This window comes from Meles meles, chromosome 1 (assembly GCF_922984935.1).
Source record: "Meles meles chromosome 1, mMelMel3.1 paternal haplotype, whole genome shotgun sequence".
NCBI lineage: Eukaryota > Metazoa > Chordata > Mammalia > Carnivora > Mustelidae > Meles > Meles meles.
This window is the reverse complement of record NC_060066.1, coordinates 184,717,166-184,732,082: the sequence shown is the minus strand read 5'-3', so window position 1 is coordinate 184,732,082 and position 14,917 is coordinate 184,717,166. Positions and strand designations below refer to the sequence as shown.

General features: G+C 51.3%; 1 protein-coding gene across 1 annotated transcript in view; it reads right to left on the bottom strand.

Annotated features, from left to right (window-relative positions):
* Positions 1-14,917, bottom strand: part of HIVEP3 (HIVEP zinc finger 3) — a 462,911-nt gene that overhangs the window by 39,542 nt on the left and 408,452 nt on the right. Inside the window, exon 6 of the mRNA XM_046010454.1 lies at positions 11,256-11,401. Coding sequence (XP_045866410.1) covers positions 11,256-11,401 — 146 coding nt within the window. The remainder of the gene's footprint in view (positions 1-11,255; positions 11,402-14,917) is intronic.

The following is a 14,917-nucleotide window of genomic DNA, read 5'->3' as shown; positions in this document are numbered from 1 at the left end:
CGAGAAATAGAATAAAGACTTTCCAACACCTCGAGTCACGTCAAGTGCCAAAAAAACCCCACTCATCAGAGACCCTTTTCTCTAGAAGACCTTGCTGAAGGATGGCCTCTGTGAAAATGAGGAAGCAGAGGAGGAAAAGGTAAGTTTGCGGAGAGAGGAGATCTGATACAGGAGGAAGAGACTCTCCGGGCGTGGGGGGCTAAGGGAGACCCCGGGGTGGCAGCTGGTACCGGGCAGAGGGAGCCGCTGGGTGACACGGGAGGGGCCCGCATGGGTACCGTGGAGTTTTCACAGTAGCCCAAGCAGCCAAATGTCTGGAAGGGGTTTCAGAGGTGAGAATTTGAGGGCTGAATTAGTAATAAATCTATGGAAAAATAAGTGAACACACGCACCCACTTTTATCCAAAGAGAAAATAGAAAAGTTGTGCAGGAAGGAAAAAGGAGCCACGGGTCAGTACGTGACTTGGCTGTGAATTATGTGTGTGGCACTCTCATGAGAGGCTGGGGAAACGGGGGGCACGGGGGGCATGTGGAGAGGCTCTCGGCTCTCTAGTTAATGCCCAAAGGCCACTGTGGTAGCAACTTGGGCCCATTTGTTAGAGATAGAAGGGTGAACAAAGAGGAAGGGTACTGCTCTTTTCCATAACGCTATTTATGGAAATAATTTGTTCTTTAAACTCTATGCCTGTGCAACTTCGATAAAATTAAAACCAGAAAAAACGAAAGAGAGTGTACACAGGTCACTGTATCCCTGAGAGGCCACCGCTCCTGCAGGAGAGACAGGGAGAAGCCGGCCTCCTTCTAGGCGCTGGGCCGGATTCCCTGGGATGCAAGGGTCCAGAACTCAGACACACACCGTCCAGACCCAGGCGGATCAAGTCCTTAGTGCTCAAGGGCCACAGTGGGTTGGGGTAAGCACGCCACTTCCTGCACTCTCCCCCCATGCCTCCTTAGATCCCCTACTGGAACCCGGGGGGCAGCGTCTGCCTGAGAAATGGATTCTCCTTTAAATTTTAATAGGATGCATTTAGGTCTTCTCCAACCGTGCTCAGGGCTCCGGGGACTCTGGTCCCAGCCCACGCAGACACTCAGTCTGCCCCATGATCAATATGTCTTTTCTCATTTCCATTTTGCTTTCACGCTGTCTTTTTTTTTTTTTTTAACTGTCCGGGACTTGGGTTTCGTAGTGACATAATCCGCTCTCTCCCGTGCCTGGAGTTGAGTGTTCCCTGGGAAGCCCTTCCAGTTCTCGGGAGAAGGATGTCCGGCCAGGACTGAGAGCCGACCTTACTAGACTGATATCTGATCCAGGCCCACCTTGGATATACCATGGGTTCACTTCTAGACCTCGAAATAAAGCAAGATGGATGGATTTTTTTTGTTTGTTTGTTTCCCAGTGAATACAAGAATTGTGTTCATCTGATGCTGTACGGAGGTTAATCAGTGTATAACAGCATTATGTCTAAACGGTGCACATGCCTTAATTTAAAAACATTTTATTGCTAAAGAAATGCTAACCCTCATCTGATCTTTCATCTTTTGGCCGGTGGAGGGTCTGGCCACAGTGCTGGTGGCTGCTGACTCATCAGGACGGTGGGTCCTGGGGTGGCTGAGGCGCCTTCTTAAAATAAGACAAGAATGAAGTCTGCTGCATCGGTTGACTCTGCCTTTCACGAATGATCTCCCTGCAGCATGTGTGACGCCATTGGATAGCATTTTGCCCACCAGAGAGTTTCTTTCCAAACTGGAATCGATCGATCCCCTCAGACTCTGCCGCTGCTTTATCCTGGCAGTGTATGGAGTGTCCTAAATCTGTTGTTGTCATTTCCGCAATTGGCACAACATCTTCACTGGCAGGAGATTTCCATCTCAAGAAGCCCCTTTCTCCGTTCAACCAACGCAGCGGGTTCCTCATCCGTTCTGGTTTGATCATGAGATGGCAACGATCCAGGCTCCACCTGGAAGTCTGGTTCCCCTGCTCTTCCCACCACATCTGTGGCTACTTCCTCCGCTAAAGTCTCGAACCTCTCTTTGATCAAAAGGCACTGATCTGCAAAGCCCAGTAGAGCGAAATCCGGTAAAACGAGGTATGCCTGTATTCTTATTTGAGGGGATAACCTTTCCAAAGGGATAACCTTCCCAAGAACCTAAGTGGTTTCCTGGGAACAGAAATGTCCTGCCCTAGTTTTCAAAATAGGCTTTTGCAAATCTATCGTTGGCCAAGACCCAGAACCTGGATTGGGTCTGAGAGAACCCTCCTGGCTTCCCTGTCCAAACCATCAGCCTGCTTGCCTGGCAGCCAGCATCTTTCCTCCTGCCACTCCAGAAGAAGTGCTCTTTTCTTAACTCTGCTTTGGCCCCAGCCCCTTGAACCTTCTCCAGAGTCCTGCTCCTGCACTCTGTGCCTTGCTAGAAGTCATGCCTAGCAGCCCCAGGATCCCTCAGTTTAAACACCCACGTGCTCCACTGTCCACTCTCTCCAGTCCCCGCTCCCTTCATTTCTCTGCTTCCCTCCTCAGCCAGCCTCTGGGATGGAGGTTTATCTTCCCCTGATGCCTCCACTCCTCATCTCAGCGCATGCCACTGGGATTCTGCCTTGACCCAGACAGCTCCCATTCAGGCCACCAGTGACCCCCTCGTGGCCACATCTCATGGACATTGCCTGTCCCTGCCTTCCCGGGCCTCTGAGCAGCACTCAGCACAGATGACCACTCCCTTCCTGAACACCCTCTGCCCTTGGCTTCTAGGACTTCTCACTCTGCTGGGTGCCCTCCTACTCCTCTGGCTTTTCCTTCTCAAACTCTTTGTAGCTTTGTCTCTACCAGCCTCTAACTGCTGGTGGATCCCGGGCTGGGTCCTGATATCCTCTTCTTTTCTCTCATTCTGTCTCCCCAGGTGACCCTTTCCAGACCCATCCCCTAAGACGCATAGACAAACACCTATCTCAGTGTGTATTTCCAGCTCGGACCTGACCTCTGAATGCCAGGCTCACCTGTGACCTGTCATGACCCAGCATCTCAAAATCAACATGTCCACCAAGTTGGGATTTCCCCTTCCCCAAACCTCCTTCTCGCTCTCTTCCCCCCTCCCTGTGCAGCTCAGTAAATGACACCACCACCCACCCACTGTCACCTGAGCCTGAAATGGGGTGGTCACTCTTGATTTCAAGCTTCCCTTTCTCACCCTCTACACTCGGTTCACCAGATGTCTGATAGTTACATCCCCATCTCAGCCACCGGATACTGCATGGGGACTCCACTGCATCCTGCCCTTCCATGCCCCATCCCTATGCCCTCCCAAAGTCCAGGTCATCTTCCTTAGGAAAGATGGAGCAACAGGATTTGGGAAGGAGGAGAAAGAGAACAAATCTCAGTGTGGGCACGTGTGATGGGGCTGAACAATTCATTCCCTAGCCCACTGGGACCACACTCAGAGCTGCACGTCCACACTTCCAGGGAGAGGTCTGAGATTTAAGGAGAGAGCAGGGCACTGGGGTCCTCTCAGGAAGAAGACAGGGCCCTGGCAGCCTGGTCTCTTTGGGGCTCTACATACAGAGCACGTTGCCTGGGACCACTTCTCTCTGGCCCCTAAGATATAAGGGGTTGGTTCAGTCTGGGAGCTGGCAGCCCACAAGCCAGTTCTTTTCAGCATCACATGTTTCATTTTGACCATGAACACTTGCAGGACAGGTCAGCACGCAAATGACCTTGGCTGCCAACCCCAGATGCCGGCCCTATCACTGAGACCATCTGACTTTACCCTCCCCAGATCAAGCCTGACTCTAAGTGCCCAGCCTGGTTCAGTCTTGGCTCTTGTCCTTGCTCCTTTGTGAGACCCAGAGCCTTGATCCTGCTCACAGGTTCTAAGAGCTGCTGAGTCCAGGGACTTGTCCCTCACCTACAGTCTCCTGACCATGCTGGAGGGATGGTCATTTAATAAACACTCTTTAGCACTGCCTATGTGCCAGACACTTTGCTCAGCATCAGGGATACCACAATGACCAAAAGCCAATTCCTCCATGCAGAACTTACATTCTGGTGGAGGAAATAGAAGCAAACTAGTAGATACATGGAAAAAAAAAATAAAACAGGGAAGGGGAATAAGAAATGTCAGAAAAGGGCACAGGAAAGTAGGTAGTCTGAGAAGACTTTACTGAAGGATAACTAAAAGAAGTGAGAGAACCATGGGACTCCTGGAGAAAGTGCTCCAGGCATAGGACATAGCAAGTGCAAAGGCCCTGAGGCAGAAGCTTGTCTGACAAAGAACAGAGGCCACTGGCTGGAGCACAGGGGGCACGGGTAGAGTGGCAGCCAGTGGCTGGGGAGGAGCTGAAGTCCACACACAAAGGTCTCTTGAGGGCTGTGGAGGGTGCAGGACAGCAGTGACATGGTCTGCTGATATGAAACAGGATCCCCGTGGTGGCCAGGTTGAGAATACACTGTGGTGGGAAGGGGGCGGGGCATGCAGGAGGTTATAGGAAGACACTGTGAGAGATGGCAGTGGCTTGCCCCAGGAGGTGAGAAACAAATAGGCAGTTTCTGGGCATGGTTTCAAGGGTTGAGCTGACAAAATCTGCTAATGGACATGAGACACAGTAGTCTGGGGCCTGAACACCTGGAAAAATAAAGTTGCCTGTGCAGAGTGTGAACAAGCAGCTTTGTTTCTCTCTTGCAAAAGATGCTTCTTTCCCCTCTGGCCACTTACAAGACGTTCAAAAGGACATTGAGCGAGTGCGCGGTGAGGCACCCCGTTTCTCCGCCCATGTGACACTGCGCGCCCTGTACGTTACCAGCTCCTGAGCGGGGGCTTTTTCTTTTTTGTTCTGGTTTGGCTTTTCAGAGCGGCGGACCTGATGAGTTTATCACTTACATCTATCCCCAGAGCTCCAACTAACCACTACGTGATTCATAATTTTATCAATGTGCTCCTCAAAACATATTACAAAGAAAACAAATATTACTAAAGACAAAATCCAACATCATCCTTCATCAGGAGTTCCCAGGGAGGAGGGGCTAGCAAAGCAGAAATTTGGAAATTCAGGATGAAAAATAATGATACACGAGTAAGCCTCAAAGTCCAAGAAGAAATGAGTTTCTGAAAAATTACTGAGAAAGAGAATAACCTTTAAATTAAAAAAAATGAAAACTACTCTCTTCAAGCGACTATTGTATAAACACACACACACACACACATACACTTTAAAAATATGGAAATATAAGTACATCATAATACTGCATGAGCTCTTAGGCTTGACTAAAATAAATTCACCTAGGAGAAATGAAAAGACACGAGCTAGAACAGCACGTCTCTTAAAAATCTATCTCCCTCCAATGGAACAATATTGAATTAAGTCAACTTTTAAAATAAATTCGTTAACGACTGTCCCAAGAACCTGATGAGTCACTGTGGTTCTTAGCATTTGTGTGTGTTGCTCTGAGGATGTGTCCTCCGAACACCCCAGTGGCCGTTACACATGGCTGGAGACCCGACACGAAGCCCTGGGGAGAAGTCCGACTGGACGTACGTGTCTGGGAGTCATCAGCCTGCAGACAGCATAGCGAGTCACCTTGGGATTTTTAGACAGTGGAAAAGGAGGATACCGGAGACTGAGCCCGAGGAACCCTAATATTTAGAAATCAGGAGATGATGGGAAATCACCAAAGATGATGAGAAAGTGCCACTGGCAAAGGAAGAGGATGAAGAAAGATGGCGCCGTGGAAACCAATGGACGAAGGGTTTCAAGGAAGGGGGAAGAAGGAGGGATCAATGGTGCCAAATGCTGCCGGCAAGTTGGGGGAGAACAGAAGTGAGAACGGACCACAGAATTCTACAGGGTAGAGGGTGCTGTTGACCTTCATGAGAGTAGTTCCAGGGGCGATGAGCCCAAGGGCGCATCTGGAATGGGCTGAGAGAGAACGGGAGGAAAGACACGGAGGGGAGCAAGTATGGTTCACTCCTTCTGGGCATCAGAAAAATCTGGTGATATAGGCCGTTCAATCAAAGGAGTGCTTTTAAGGTGGGAAACTTCAAGTCTGGATACACTGAACCGAATGGGCCAGGAGAGAGGCAATGGCTGCAGTGACGTATTGGGGAATATCGGGGACGGCGGGAAGAGATGGGACACAGCACCCTCTGATGGGGGACCCAGGTGCTCTTCTTTCAGCTGGGCTGCTAGGTGATGCGGTCGGCAGGGTGTGGGATGGAGTCCTGCTAAAGGCCTAAAGGGCTCAGGGGCAACCCCTTGTCCCTGAGTCACCTTACCCACCCTCCCTGGTCCACCCGCAGCCGGGCTTCTGTTCCCTGCCCTGGATCCCAGTTGAGGCTGGGCTGCCCCTCTAAACACCAGTCCCTCCTCAATCCCTTACTTCCTGGCTGTGGTCACCTTTCTGAACATCCCCACCCTTGCTGGGCCTGGCCTTTCTGGCTCTTATGTCTGATTCATCATTCCCTTCGGACCGAAGGGCCAAGCTCCCCACCCCTCAAAGCTCGGATGACCACCTTCAGCAGCTGGGCAGTCCTTACTGATCCCAGTCTCTCCTTCTTTCACACCAGCCCTTGGGGCTAAGCTCCCAGCTTTCCTTGCAACGAGTGAACTTGAGTTAGGACAATATAAGCATTACCCTCAATGAACAATATAACTTTGTATGAGTGAAAACAACATTCCCTAACAAAGGAGGCCTTCTAAAACAACCCAGCAAATGCATAGGTGCTGGGTGAGAGAGCCAGCACATTCCTGATGGGCACTCCCAGAAGCCGTCTGGAAAATGCAAGCTTTGTTCGGGTGTGGAAGTGAGGCAGAGCAAAGGGAGGGGGCTGTGTGCCAGGAAATCAAGGCAACAAATAGGAACCGATGCATAGTGTGTACAAAGCAAGGCTCTAGGACCCAAGTCAAGAGGGGTCCTGGAATGAATTTCAGTGCCATGGTTATTCTAGAAGTAACACAAAGAACCATGGAGTTTTCTCCATGGTGGGACCTGGGAGGTTAGTTAAAAGAGAGGGTTGAGTACTCTGGAGGTTGGATAGGACTTGGCAGTGGGCAGAGCTCAGCAGGCCCAGAGGGGGAACTACAACAGGGGCAGGTCAGACTGGGGGTCCATTCTGTAGATAAGGCAGCCATAGAAGGCCCCGGGGCCAAGTGTAACATAGGCAGAACTCTGATCAGACACTCAATGGCACCAACATGGGAGTCTGGAGAGATGGGGGCCAGAGACCACAGCTGGGTTATGAACCACTTCGTGTGGACACCGGAATTTGGGGACTAACTAGAAGTGGTGGGGGGTATCAGGAGAAAAGGTGCCCAAGATGATACTAAGGTTTTGAGTGTCGAGGTATGGGTACATCATCTGAGATCTGGATGCAGAAGAAGATTCTCTTGGTGGTTTGGTTAGCACATGCTGAAGGTGAGGGGCCCAGGAGGCATCAGAAGCAAGGGTATACAGTTCAGGAGTGAGGCTCTATCTGGAGACCCAGATTTGGTGTTGCTCATGCAGTGACAAGGTTAGAAGAAGAGAGAGATGATGCTTACAAGGGAGAACACCCAAGGTCCAAAGAAATCAGTCCGACTGACGAGGTACACGAGTCACCATTACACCCAGACTGCTGACCCAGCTACCGTCCCTCTCCGCCCGTCCCCGTCTCCTCCACCTTCCCAGGCCTAGCTCCACCCTGTCCAGGAAGCCCCTTCTGGCTGTCCAGCCCCAGAGGTCCCCGCCTGCTGGGAGCATCTCAACATTAGCAGTCCATACTTCAGCACCCAGCCCTCGTTGCCACCCGAACTAGCCTCCCAGCACCTGGAGCACAGAACCATGGTTTACCCCCTTGGCTCTTGGTATCTTCAGGCACAGGCACCCAGAAGGCATTGAATAAATCGGTCCTCCTGGATGGACTGATGAATCGATCGATTGCTGGGTTGGAGGTCAAGACAAAGGGTAGGGAGACCATCGAGTAGTTTGACTAGTGATAAAAAGACTCATGAGCATGGGACTCACGACATCTCCTCTTTGTGTCTGGCTTCTCAACTTTTGGCTACGAATTCAATCTACATCAATCAACAAGGATACATTTCAACAATGCTGTTGAAGAAAAACAAGGTGCAGACCAATGTGAGACGCACTGAAGTCATTAGCACTGCCGACTGAATATCTCTGGGGTCCCCCACGTGCACGGGAGTGCTCTCCACCATTCTCCCCGAAGCAGGTGAGGCCGCAGGGGGCTTGCCCTGGCCAATCACGGGAATGGAAGCTTCTGGGTGGAAGCTGTAAGGCCAGTGCACAGCTGACTATTTCTCACCTTCCTCTCTCAGTCTCCATCACCCTAGTTCTCTGAGTGACCCCTAAGGACAGAAGCCCACCACAGACCCTTATCAAACAGGTCCTTGAGGGATAGCAATGCTTGCTGTGTTAAACAAACAAACAAAAAAAAAAAAAAAAGGAAAGGAAAGAAGTAGAAAAAGAAAGAAAAAAGGGAGAAACCAGTCGAAGACAAAACTGTGGTGGCCTCAGATGGGGGTGCTTGGAAGGATACAGTCAGTTTCTGGGTGGAGGGGACACCCTCGGCAGTTTGAAGGGGACAAGGGGTCTTGTGGCTGGTTGAATGGATGGTCACATCCTTGGCCCCATCCATGAAATGCTGGAGTGCCCCCCATTACACGGCAATCTAGAACATGCCCCCCAAATTTCCAAACATTGCTGAGGGGCGGAGAGCAGCCCTCAGAGAACCATGAATGGAGGGGCATCGCCAGAAGCCAGGGTTGGGAGGCACCGCGGGGGCCTCGATGGGACAGCTAGGCGGCAGGAGAAAAGAATCTGATGGGTGACACCAGGTGACCCCAAACTGCCCCAGCTGGACATGGTGAGCTGAGCATGAGGAAGCCACATCTCACAGTCAGCAGAACCGAGCCAGGTCATCCCGGAGGGAGGGGGACACACGAGGTGACTCCAGCAGTGACAACATGCTCTGATGCCCATTTGTCAGCAGCCTGAACCACGACCCTTACGTGGGGGAACACAGGATCTCCTGCTCAACCCATAAAGCATGTCTTTCCCCCTCTTACGGATGAAGAAACAGAGCCGGAGACTCGACGGCTAGTCTGAACAGGAGAGAGCTAAGTGGGAGAGGTAGGGAAGGTGAGCCTGGAAAGGGAGGGAGATCCTGGAACAGAGCAGGTGGGACTAAGTGGCAACCTGGATGGGACAGTGGGGGGAGAGGGGTCCCAAGGCCCAGGTTGTAGGAAGAGAAGGGGACTCAGGGGTAACCTCTCACGTTTCAGCTGAAGGCAGAGACTCCAGGTGAAGTGACTAGAAGGGGGAGAGGTTCCTGCCAGCTGCCCTTCCTGAGCTCGGGCTTCCCAGGGAAACGAGGGCAGCAGGGAGCCACCTTGGGGACCCCCATCTCCAGTCTGGAGGCTGCTGCTTCTCAGGGAAGAAGCAAACCTCTTGGTGCACACCGGCTATCCCTCAGCAGCCCCTCAGCATCGCACAGGCGGTTCTTGAAGCCAGAGGGGAGAAGGCAAGTCATTGTGACCAGACCCGTCAGTCCTTGGATGAAGGAAGTCTTAGGGGGCCTCTTCCGTACCCAGTGATATGAGATACAGAGACACAAGAGGGCGCTCTATTCAAATAGCAAGGACAAAACTGGTATGCCCTCAGTTGGAAAGAAGCTTAGTATTTTGAAAAGCCTTTGGATTTGAGACAAACCGTGAGAGACTGTGGACTCTGAGAAAGAAACTGAGGATTTTGGAGGGGAGCAGGGGTGGGAGGTTGGGTGAGCCTGGTGGTGGGTATTAAGGAGGGCACGTATTGCATGGAGCACTGGGTGTGTTGCATGAACAACGAATCTTGGAACACTGAAAAAGTTAAATTAAATTTAAAAAATATATAAAAATCCTTTTGAAACCTCCTTCTTCTTTACCTCCCCCAACTTCCAAGTATGTAATCAGCCACACCTCACAAACCTGGGGCAGCTGCTCTTTCTGCCCACAGGTCCTGTCCCTGTGATTTAATTAAGATCACCATTTTGCACCCCCCCCAAAACCAAGACAAACAAAAAAAAACACACCTTTGGGCTACTATTTCTCATGAAGCCGCTACTAGAACTCTGGACAGGATGTTTCTCTCCCTCGAGAGAAACCTCTACCACTGCAATTTTTTTTTTTTTTTTTGCAATCCTTGACCCCCTCCATTGACCCCCAGTTGCGACAACCCAACTCCTCCAATTTTGTTTCCAAACACCCCCTCTCCCGACAGCCCCTGTTCCTCATTGCCACCAGAAGATGCCCTCCGGTGGCCTTGGGGAGCTTGGCCATCTCTGCTCTCCCCAACCAACAGAGGAATCCGGCACCTCCCACTTTGATTTGGTGAATTAGGCACCCGCAGGTGCTGGAGATTGGCAGGTCCCCAGTGACACCCCCTGTTTGCAGGTGCTCATGCTCATGAGGACTCTCCGCCTTGGCAGGTAGTGCTATCGTCCCTTGGGACTGGATGGGACGAGGGCTGCATTGATCACACTGGGGACACAGACACAGGACCCTGAGACAGACACCACATCCCCGGGAGCAAACACGTGGTCACACAGAACACAGCTGGCACAAAACTTCCACAAAGCAAGTCCACAACAAGGCACCCTTCCGAAGCCCAGAGGGCCCCACAGTGTGAGTTGTGAGATGCTTAGATCATTGGGTTTCCAAAGAGAAGCACCAAGGGTAAAAAAAAACCAGCGACGATATTCCAAGTATTTACCAACCCATGAGTCCCGAGCCCCGACCAGTCAGAATGGAGACCAGTGTAGACAGTTGGAGTGAGCAGTGCCTTTGTGATCTGCCCGGCGAACAGCGTGTGGGCAGAGCCCGAGTCCCCTGTGGGACAGTGCACATGCCGAGGTGGTTGTCTGCGCAGGACAGAGTGATCTGGGGGAACATGCACGAGGTAGACGGTAGTCGGACACGGGACCCAGGCGGCGCGCTGTCAGCCCCAGTGCAGCGACTAGAAACACAGTTGACATCTGGAGAAGGAAGGGACTGGAGGAAGACCGAGACGGCTCCAGTCCTCAGCACACAGACGGCTCCCATCCCCCGCCAGAGAGCCCGGCATTGGGGAACAGAGACGGCCAGCGAGTCCCACGAAGGTGGCAGCCGCTGGAAAGCGCCCAAGGGCGCAGCGCGGCCCGGGGAGACACTCACCGCCTCTCACCACGGATGGTACCGCCTCTGCCTCCACAGGAAGCAGAACCAAACACTGCCAACCAGACAGGATTCTTACCCTCCTTCGAAGATTTTGATCCTCGCTGGCTCCCCTCGTTTGGAGGCGGGAGCGTCCTCCTCCGGCTTCCCTCGCTTCTCTTCTTCCTTCTGCACTCTAGCTAGATCTTTCTGGCCTTCCGGGGAAACCAGCGAAGGGAGGTGAACCTGGCCCACCACAGGAATGACAAAATCACAAAGTCAATGACACAAGCACGGCGTGGAGCGTGGAGAGTCGTGGAACGGGGCCTTCGGGAGCCCTGCGTCCCTACACTTCCCTGCGTGCGCCGCACTCCTCTTCCCTCCACCCTGTGAAGACGTGCTAGAAGCTCCAGTTGGCAGAAAGAAGGAGCTCCCCAGAGAGCTGAAGTCCCTTCTCCCAAGGCGACCTGGTTAGTTGGTGTCCAAACTGGGACTCTCATCAGGACTTTGTCCTAGGAAGACCAAGGCCTTCCCACGAGAGCCATGTTTGCTTTTTCTTTTCACACTAGTCTAGAACCTTCTGGGGACAGGCCCTTATCTTGGTGTCCTCGGTCACACCTGCACCCGAAAGAAGGCCTGCCTCAGAGAGGATGTGTGAGGGAGGAGGAGCAAGTAAATGAAGGCTCCACGCCGAGCTTAGTTGCTCCAATTCTCTTATACAGATCAGAAAATGAAGGTCACCCTGCAAGTTACGGGGAGCAGAGTGCAGGTCTTCTGAGGGCCCTGACCAAGACTTTGTGTGCACACTGATGGGCATGCACCTGGAGGGGGGTGTGCAGGCTCTGGCCAGTGGTCTAAGCGAACCCATTCTCTTCACAGAGCTATGGGCCTCAGTGGTGGGAGCTGGCTCAGGAGGGAAACAGGTCCTCTAGACCCTCTGAGGGCAGCAGCAGTGGGCACACCCCTGCATAGGGAGCAGCAGTGCTGGGCTGGGGGCTGGGGCCAGCCGTGCCCGGAGTGAGACTCTCTTCCTACTTCACGCCACTGTCAGTTAAGCTCATGGTTACAGCCCGTGGGAGAAGCACCCATGTCTTTTGGTGCCAGGACAGTCTAAACCACAGGCTCCCGGGCCAGCCGTGCTGTTTGCCCTTATATTGGGGGCTTGGGCTGAGCAGAAAGGGAGCTGGTTGGGAGTCAGGGGACATGGGTGTTAATCCCACACAGGCTCCATTGCATGCTGAGCCACGCTTGGGTAGCTCTAAGCCCTCCTCTTTCTGGGCTTAGTTCACCTCCAAGGGGATTTAGATCATCTTGAAGATCCATCCCAGGGCCGATGTCTATGACTCAGCGACCCCCCCCCCCCAAACTGTCTCATCAGCACTGGAGATGAGGAGTGGAAACCGAGGGAGGCTACAGACTGCTGCTCTGGCAGAAGGCAGCAGATACTGCGCCGTGCCCGTGGAGTTCCAGAACACGCTCTTTTCACTCCTATCTCGGCCTGCCATCTGCGCCATCCATGGAATGACCAAGGGGGACTTCCACAGGCTGTCGGAGGACTTCTCCCTCGCAACCAGCTGTGATGTCTGGGCAGAGCTGGAGGAGGCTGGTTTGGTGGCAATGTGCCATTCTATCAGGAAACACTGTTGGAACTGAGAGGGGGACCAGGAGTCTGCATTGGCTTTTAAAGACAATAATATGATTGTCTTTACATCGTAAAGTGGTTTAGGCCACTGCCTTCGGCTCAGGTCATGATCTCAGGGTCCTGGGATCAAGTCCCGCATCGGGCTCTCTGCTCGGCAGGGAGCCTGCTTCCCTCTCACTCTCTCTGCTTGCCTCTCTGCCTACTTGTGATCTCTCTCTGTCAAATAAATAAATAAAATCTTTAAAAAAAAATGATTGTTGAATGCTGGTGTGCCAAGCACTGTTCTGAACACACTTTGTATATTTTAACTCACTTACCACCACAGCCCTACAAGCTGAGTATTTTTTGCATCTCTAGTTTATAGATGAGGAAACCAAGGCACAGACAGAAGAGGTAACTGGCCCAAGGTCACACAGCTAGTATGTGAGGTAGTGGAAAATGTGGCACTGGGTCCTTGTTTTCAATCTGTGGTTGTCAAAGTGACCCCCAAAGGGGAAAAAAAAAACAGGAGAAACTGGGAAATGGGACATGGCTGCAAAGTGACTAAGTTGGGGTTTCTCCAGGGCTTAGATATGGGGGAAAAAAATACCTGTGACCCAACTGAAATTTGATAGTGTGGCCTAGACCTACATGAGGATAGTTTGGAAGATCTTTACAATGCTAAAATAGCCCAAAGGGCTTTTCAGAGCTACTAATAGAGAATGGAAACTATAAGACAAATGACAGCTCAGGAAAGAACTCTCTTAAAGTACTGTCCAAAGACTGGTTGGGTTGTACCAAGAGGTGATGAGCTCCCCATCACTGGAGCTATGCAAACAGAGGCCAGAGAGAGAGAGGTGTGTAATTGTAGGAAGGCAGGAAGCGGTGGGCCGTGCAGCTTTATGAATACACCATACGGGTGCACTTCTGGTAGGAAACACGCCAGTGAATCTAGGATTTTATTTAAAGAAAAATTTTGCAGGTTTCAGCTCATTTGATGAAAGCTGCCTTTTAAACCAAAGATGGCCAAACTCAATTAAGTTAACTCTTCCTTTCTCTTACATGGACTTTCAGTATATAGTCATTCAAACAGAGGAAGTCCAGATCGTTGGAAAGGGCTTTGGAGTGAGGTCTGGTTTTGAATCGCAGTGCTGATATTTACTGTGTAGCTCTCTTCAGGTTACCTAACTTCTCTGAACTGGCCATTTCATCTATAAAATGGTGATACAGTACCCTAACTTTCAAGGTGGTTGTGAGGATGAAAGCAAAGTTCTACACAATGTGGCCCACAGCAGGGTCATGAGAAGTTTTAAGTATGAATATAATTACAACAGCATCTTGGGGGTATCTGTGGCCAGTAAGACATGCTGGAGAGAAATCAGTCACAATGTTTATGGCAAACATGGAGATTTCATCTAGGGACATCTGTAAACTGACAAGGATATTCAGAGACTAGATCTGGGAAACAATCCTGTGAAGACTATCCAGCTGAATTAAGGACGGATTTGGTGCACAAAATTCACTGGGTGATCAAAGAGGAGGGTACGAATATAGAAGGAGCTCCCAAACACAGACACATGAACAGTTTTGTTCGTGTGTCTGTGATACAAATTTAGTTTAGTGGATTTAGGCCTGATTTGATCAAAGCGTCTGATCTGAAGACACTTTGATGAACATTTTAAAATCTGCAGTCACTTTTATGGTTTTGTTTCCTCCAATAATAGAAAGAAAATAAATTGATTCTCTGGAGTCAGAGAGGTCTAAGTTCAAATTCTGAGTGTGCCAAAGACCTGCCATGTGACCTTGACATCTCTCACCCTCTGACCCTTGGGTCCCTCATCCATAGCTGAGCTGGGAGGTGGTCTGACTGCCTCTTGGGTAGAGACAGCACTGACTGGGTTCGGCACAGCGCCTGCCACACCAAGGTGACTCAATCAACAAGACCAACTCTTATTCCACACGCACCAAGTTGGTGTAGCTTCGCATGGCCTTGGTGCTCAGGCTGGCCCTACTGGGATATGTGGGTGTCATGTATCTGAGGCAAAGTGGGAATTATCAAATGTCAAACTCCCAGGACTGGCAGGGGTCAGTTCTCTGTATGGCTCCTGAAGCAGGCTCGGGTCAGAGGCAATGGAGGAGAA